The sequence below is a fragment of the Garra rufa genome, chromosome 15, assembly GCF_049309525.1.
Source record: "Garra rufa chromosome 15, GarRuf1.0, whole genome shotgun sequence".
Taxonomy (NCBI): Eukaryota; Metazoa; Chordata; class Actinopteri; order Cypriniformes; family Cyprinidae; genus Garra; species Garra rufa.
The window spans coordinates 20,347,626-20,355,526 of record NC_133375.1 but is presented as its reverse complement, the minus strand read 5'-3'; the positions used below and the strand labels follow the sequence as shown (position 1 = coordinate 20,355,526).

The 7,901-nt window shown below is 36.9% G+C and overlaps 1 protein-coding gene across 1 annotated transcript in view; it reads left to right on the top strand.

Moving 5' to 3' along the window:
* The first annotated feature begins 242 nt into the window (after positions 1 to 242).
* The window catches only part of fancc (FA complementation group C), a 40,543-nt gene continuing 32,884 nt past the window's right edge, over positions 243 to 7,901 (top strand). Inside the window, exon 1 of the mRNA XM_073818689.1 lies at positions 243 to 398. Within this exon, the coding sequence (XP_073674790.1) occupies positions 243 to 398 (156 nt within the window). The remainder of the gene's footprint in view (positions 399 to 7,901) is intronic.

Here is a 7,901-nt window from a genome sequence, read left to right as displayed (position 1 = left end):
GTAACACATTTTCAACTCCCCATTTCCTGATTACAACCCCTGTCATTTGAGACTCTGTATAAAAGGCATCATTATTATGGTCTTAACTCTCCTACTCTTTCTGGAATGAGAAACACACTTTTGAAGTTAAGAAATGATGCAGGGTCATGTATGTACATCTGCTGGCCTTTAAAAGAAAAACTTCATTCCCAAAACCTTACCTATGGTTGCTTTAATTTGTGTGTCCTTGCAGACCTGAGAAAATGGAGGCTGTATCTGAGACAGATGTGCAGTTTTGGATGGCCAAAGCCATGAACTGGGGGGAGGCTACGTCATGGTCTGCTGTTCTGGACACAAGCAGGCACCTTGGCTCTCTGAAGAGCTTTTTACAGCAAGTTCTGCAGGGGTTGCAGCAAATGGTATGAAAAATGTCAACATACACCTTTACACTTCAAGCAGTGCTTTTCCCTTTAGCTGTTTTGTTAAATATTAGGATCCAACAATTGTTGATCTAATGTTGTTCTGCATAACTATTAATTAAGGATGTAATGATATCAAAATCTCACGATACGATAATGTCCACGATATAATATTTATCACAATATTTTTTAAAAAGACAAATAAAGACTTAATAAATGCACTTTGAAAGTTAAAGATTAAAAGTAAATTGACTTGTACCTGAGCTTTAACAATGACTCAACCCTCTTTTTATTTGTGGTACATTGTCTCAGCCTAATTTACATTCACACTGGTGTTTTAGGAAACCAAACTAATTAGAATATAATAATAATAGCATATTATTGTTATTCCTATGACGGTAATAACCATATATTGTAAAACAATTGCACTGTAAAATAAATGAAAATGAATATTTTATAGGTATATTGTTTTTGCTTTAAACTACAGTAGGGAAATTACGATAACGTTACCCATTTAAACAGCTAGCTGTCAGCACTTTTAAGCTTTTATTTTGATGGAAACGAATTTAGTGAATCTAGAGAAATGCTGTAATGATCAGCCATGAAAATAAAGCATAACTGGTGGCCATTGCGTTTCCAAACGCGTGCTAAACTCACAGCACATACATTAAATAAGGTTCACTGTGAACTGAGCCGTTCTGAGGTGTGGAAAACACTAGATCACGAGCTGATTGCCTGAACAAAGTGCACGCTTCTCTTTGAAATGCGCAGCGAAAACTGTCTTGATGAAGGGATTAAGCATATTGTGATTTTGGTTTTAGTTCATTTGACAGATACTGTGCAAAAGCATTATGGCCCAAAACACAAATTTAAAGAGCTTTTAATGTTAGAATAAGAAGTTTACATATATTTTAAAAACTACACGTTTAGCCCGGAAGACCTATCTGTAAATAAAATGTCATCTGAATTTGTTCTTATTATTCCAAGCATACTTTGTAACACCATATTTATTATTATCATGTAATTATTTTATTATTTAAATTTCCTGTTTAAAAATAAGAAACTAAACAATATAGTAATATGTAATTATACATTATGTAGTTATGTAGCTGTATAATTGTAAAAATACATCATTTACATTTTAAAATTGTTTTGCATACCTTCTGCTGCCACAATAATGACCCATTTCAAATGTTTATGGGCTTTTCTTCTCTTTCTTCTTTTTGTTCTTAATAGCTCCCAATCGCTGTGGTGGAGCAGTTATGAAATATTGTTCTTGCAAATACTTCAAAAATAAATATGCCTGCAAATACAGTGAAGGGCAGCAGTTAGCTACCATACAATGTACAGCAGGTGTTCAAAAAAGATGTAAATAGTGAATTTTGAATTGATTACCATTCAAATAGGGCTTTTAAAGTATATATTTTATAACAGTGTTTTTTTTCTACTTGTACTGTGAATGTTTTCTGTGAACCCATAATATAAATTTTATTCATTTAAAAATTAATAATTCTATATTTGCATTCATATAATTGCATTAATATGGGATAATATATAAATGCAATTTATATAATACACCCCTCCCCCTTTTTAGCTGGAAACTGTACAAGGAATGGCAAAAATTCAGCTTTTCAAAATGATAGCACATAGCAAAACACTACTGATTGGTTTGTCATTTTTAAACTGATTTATACTAACAGGCAAGTTTAAATCATAAAAAATAAGTTTGCATAAAAAATAAAGGCATAAAAATACATTTACATGATCAACTGATTATTGGCCATCCTTATTGTTGAGCCCTGTAATACTTTTTAACTGTGGTGCATACATAAATTAAGAGATGCAACTTTTTGGGGAAAGTTTTAGAATGCTGACAGCATGCTGTGCTTTAGGCTACGTCTACATGAATCAAAATGATCTCTGTCCACACTAGCATTTTCCAAACATTACTCATCCACACTGTAACATCGGAAAGCATTAAATTCGCTTTATTTTGCAGGTGAAAAACCTCATAAAAAGCTCACTGAGATGATACAGACGGAACAGACATATAAAGTTTTCAGGCAATTCTTCTGGCAGGATCATTTTATTTACAAAAATATCCCACCATTCACTGATGCGTCCATGTCTAAAACGCAACTCATGATTTGCCATAGGACAGCAGTTGTAAGTAAGTTTTCTGTCATCTTTGCTGGACTTTAATATGAAGAGGGTACAAAGTAGCATGTCTTTAGCAACAGTTTGAAAGTAGCACATAACAGGCACAATACTGCGTAGATATCTATTGGTACAGTACAGGGCTGTTCAATATATCAAAATATCGCCAATGTACAGTTGTGGCCAAAAGTTTTGAGAATGACACAAATATTAGTTTTCACAAAGTTTCTTTCATAATCACTTCTTGGAGTTTGTCAGAATTAGTGGGTTTTTGTTTGTCCACCCGCCTCTTGAGGATTGACCACAAGTTCTCAATGGGATTAAGATCTGGGGAGTTTCCAGGCCATGGACCCAAAATTTCAACGTTTTGGTCCCCGAGCCACTTAGTTATCACTTTTGCCTTATGGCACGGTGCTCCATCGTGCTGGAAAATGCATTGTTCTTCACCAAACTGTTTTTGGATTGTTGGAAGAAGTTGCTGTTGGAGGGTGTTTTGGTACCATTCTTTATTCATGGCTGTGTTTTTAGGCAAAATTGTGAGTGAGCCCACTCCCTTGGATGAGAAGCAACCCCACACATGAATGGTCTCAGGATGCTTTACTGTTGGCATGACACAGGACTGATGGTAGCGCTCACCTTTTCTTCTCCGGACAAGCCTTTTTTTCAGATGCCCCAAACAATCGGAAAGAGGCTTCATCGGAGAATATGACATTGCCCCAGTCCTCAGCAGTCCATTCACCATACTTTTTGCAGAAGATCAATCTGTCCCTGATGGTTTTTTTGGAGAGAAGTGGCTTCTCTGCTGCCCTTCTTGACACCAGGCCATCTTCCAAAAGTCTTGGCCTCACTGTGCGTGCAGATGCGCTCACACCTGCCTGCTGCCATTCCTGAGCAAGCTCTGCACTGGTGGCACTCCGATCCCGCAGCTGAATCCTCTTTAGGAGACGATCCTGGCGCTTGCTGGACTTTCTTGGATGTCCTGAAGCCTTATTAACAATGCAGTGGAATTTTTTTTTTTCGGGATTAAGTTAATTTTCATGGCAAAGAAGGACTATGCAATTCATCTGATCACTCTTCATAACATTCTGGAGTATATGCAAATTGCTATTATAAAAACTTAAGCAGCAACTTTTCTAATTTCCAATATTTATGTAATTCTCAAAACTTTTGGCCACGACTGTACATATCGCAATATGCTTATCGCTACAGCTTGCTATATTTGGAGCCATGAACAAAAGACAAAGAGAAAATTACTCGCTGCTCTTGCCTAAATAACTTTTGTATCTTAAAAATCAGTGTATACTGAATTCTTAGAGTGAAGACTAAGCCATGTTTTATTTTTCCTTTTCATTATTCAGTTCCTAAACTGATGTTAAAATGATTACACTAATGTTAAAATGACATTTTTATTACTGTTTACTTTCAGAAGTTGTTGTAGGGGTGCTTTCTTCTCACAAAAAGTGAAACATGTATGCTAGTTATATTATTTTACAGGAGCTCTTGATACATTCATACATATAAATAACCATATATATATATATATATATATATATATATATATATATATATATATATATATGAATGACACAAGATAGTTATAGAAATTCATGGAACTGATTTAGTAACAGCTGAGTAACACTGTTTCATCTGAGCATGTGGGACTTTAAGCCTTATCATATCGCATATCGAATATCGCATTACTTAATGAGTTATCGCATATTGCATTTTTCTTCAATATCGCACAGCCCTAGTACAGTATGCATCACATGACTAAATATCCGTCATCATTTTCAAAAGCATACATTTTCATGGGTGTTTTCAAATGTATCCACTTTGTAGAGCTTTTTTAAAAAGCTCAGTTTTCCTTGGCGAAAACGCTGTCTCAGTGTGGCCGTCTCAGTGTGAACATTAGTCAGTTTCGAAAATGTGTAGTTTTGCACATCTCTTCTACAGAGTTCTGAAAAAAAATCACCTTTAAAAATAAGGTCATAGTGCTTTAACTAACTCTTTTAGCACCCCTAACAGAAGCCGCTCTGTGCGGATGTAGGCAGGACATTGGCACAGCCATGGTGATGATTTAGTCAGCTAATAGCCACCCAGGGAATGCCAGCGTTAACCTAATGTATCCCTGCATCAAGTGTTTCAAATTTGGACGTGGTAGCATAGGTTAGGGCGACTCTGTGAAAGACCAGTGTTAAGAAAAATTCTGCCTCCCACTGACTCTCCTCACCTTGAAAGAAGGTCTTTATTCATCTCGCAGCGGCCTTTCACACCAGCAGATCTCCTGTTGGCCCTGCACAGCATGTCGGAAAAGAAAACAAAATCTTGCAGGCTTTCTTATTTCAATTTACAATGGCCACCCTGCCAAAAAGCAATCATGCCTTCCATTTCCATCACATGCAGCATGCGTCAACCCTCTCTGACAGCACTCAGCAACGTGACGGGATCAGGATTTCTTAATTGGCCCTAAACCCTTATTCCCGGCAGAGCCTCGTAAAAACGGCCTGAATGAAGCGGATCTGAACAGCAGCACTTGGATGAGTTAAGGACGTGGCTCACGCCTGGGGATGAAAAAATGTCTTGTTTATATCAATTTCCTCATTTGCATTCCATCAGAACCGGTTTTCCCACTCCCTGCTTGGGACTGCTGGAAAGAGGAGGTTTCATGGTCCCGTAAACGGTTTTCTTCCTAAGCCTGGCACAGTTGGGCGCCCACTGGCGATGCGCCCGTGCTCAAGGGGAGGCTGAGAGATGCATGTGTGTGTGAACACATTCAGTATTTGCAGACTTGTGAATGTGTACACAAGACTTTTTGCCCTTTAAATCCCATGAGAAGACATATCTGGGATGGTAGACGCAATGACAAAGCTGTTCTTACTCCTGTGCTGGAGCTGGACTTTGTCGTGACATTTATGAGAGGTTATATGTGAATGGGTTTACATTAGGGCAGCATAATAAGGGTGTGTTCACACTTGTCATGTTTGGTTCGAATAAAACAAACTCTGGTAGTGCGATTCATTTGAGTAAGTTTAAACGCTGCCATCTGAACCCTGGTGCGCACCAAACAAGCGGACCAAGACCACTAACAAGACTAACAAGGTTTCGGTCCGCTTCCAAATGAACTCTGGTGCAGTTTGAATGAAACATGAACACAGCATGGACCAAATACTTCTAAATGAACCAAAAACAGGAAGTAATGACAAGATACGATGCTATGCCACATGATTTAACAAAGGGAACAAGCGGTGTATCCAAAACAAAATAAGCAAAGAGCAAACGTGGAACAACAAGGAGTTAAAGTACCTATTATAAGCTCTTTGTGATGAAAATAGAATCATATACACACAAAAATGCTTAGTCCAGTCAATTGTGAATGTATCACTATGCTTCTGTTATCTTTAGGTTCACTGTCAAAAATACCAATGTGAACGCTAAGCGGACTAGGACCAAATTATATATACGGTGCCTTACAAAAGTATTCATACCTCTTCATTTTTTCACATTTTGTTTTGTTGCAGCATTATGTTAAACTGCTTTAAATTAGTTTTTCCCCACATCAATTTACACTCCATACACCATAATAATGACAAAGCAAAAAACAGATTTGCAAATTTTACAAATTTATTAAAATTAAACACTGAAATAAGTACATTGCATAAGTATTCATACCCTTAACTCAGTACTTGGTTGAAGCACCTTTACAGCCTCAAGTCTTTTTGGGTATGATGTGACAACCTTTGCACATCTGCATTTGGCAATTATCTGCCATTCTTTGCCTCACCTTTTCACCTCTCAAGCTCTGTCAGCTTGGATGGGGGCTGGCAGACATTTTCTCGAGTCCTAGTTGTTCCAGTCATCTTCCATTATTGATAATGGAGGCTACATGCTTCTGTGAACTTTCAATGCAGCAGATTTTTTTATGAACTCATCCCTAGATCATTGCCTTAACGCAAGTCTGTCACTGAGCTCTACAGGCAGTTATCTTGACCTCAGGACTTGGTTTTTGCTCTGATATGCTTTTTCAGCTGTTAGACCTTTTCTGAGAGGTGTGTGCCTTTCTAAATCATACTCATTCAAATGAATTTGCCACAGTTTAACTCCACTCGAGGTGTAGTAACATCTAGAAGCAATATGAATGCTCCTGAGCTAAATTTTGAGTGTCCCAGAAAAGGGTATGGCCCTTTAAGACTTATGCAACAGGATCTTTTCAGTGTTTTATTTCTAATAAATTTGCAAAGTTGTTACAAACCTGTTTTGTGCTTTGTCATTATGGTGTATGAGATGTAGATTGATGTGGAAAAGAAGTAATTTAAAGCAGTTTAACATAATGCTGCAACAAAACAAAATGTGAAAAAAAAAAAAAATGAAGGGGTATGAATACTTTTGCAAGGCACTGTATACATACAAATATATATATTTTTTAAATATGTGTGTATTTATATATACATAATAAATATACACAGTATGTAAACATAAGGACAGTATGGGAGGGGCTTTTTTCACGCCTCCTCCTTTTCCTAATGTATTCTTGTTTTCTTTTTTTCTTTTTTCTTCCCCCGAAATTGTGATATGGTCTGTGTATGGCCAAAGGGGTCCAATTTCACTGCATGTAACAGTGTATGTGACAAATAAAGGCTTATCATCATCATCATCATCATCATCATCATCATAAGCCTTTATTTTGAATGTGAATAATCCCGATTAATTTTTTTTGGAGAAAATTAAAATAAGGTTCTTAGAAAAGGGAATCATCCAACTTGGGGGATTCTGACATATAAAAAAACTGTATTAGATGTTATGATTACAAATTGGAAGTCTAGAGCTACAAATAATTAGTTTAGTGTGTGCTGTGTATTTGTATTAATTATTTTTTTGGCCGCCACAAGGTCTTTTTCCTTTTGTGATATCAACGTGTTAAAGTTCCACAGGAATGGTGTCATTCTCTTCATGCGTGCACTGAAATCGTTGAGTATCCAATAATGTATGTGCATATGGAATGTAAAAAGGCTTAGATCCTTTGTATGGCTTCCAGTGTACAGTAAATTGGCAGGGCACATCTTGAACTGATGCGAAAAGCTGTGATCCTCAACATGCCTTTGCATTAGCGCCCTGGTTTTCATTAATTACGTAACAGACTTTAAAGAAGTGATCAGTGAGTCTCTCCGTCTGTCTGCGTGGGAATAGATTTATAAAATGCCATCAAAAGGGTTCTTTGGCTCAAATAGTTCTTTGGGAAATAGTGATTTGATTTTTTTCATATTAGCTAATTGTTCATACTTGTGATGTCAGCTAACTCGGCGAGTGGCATACAGTCATTCTGTCACTAAAACTGTCAGTTTTACTTAC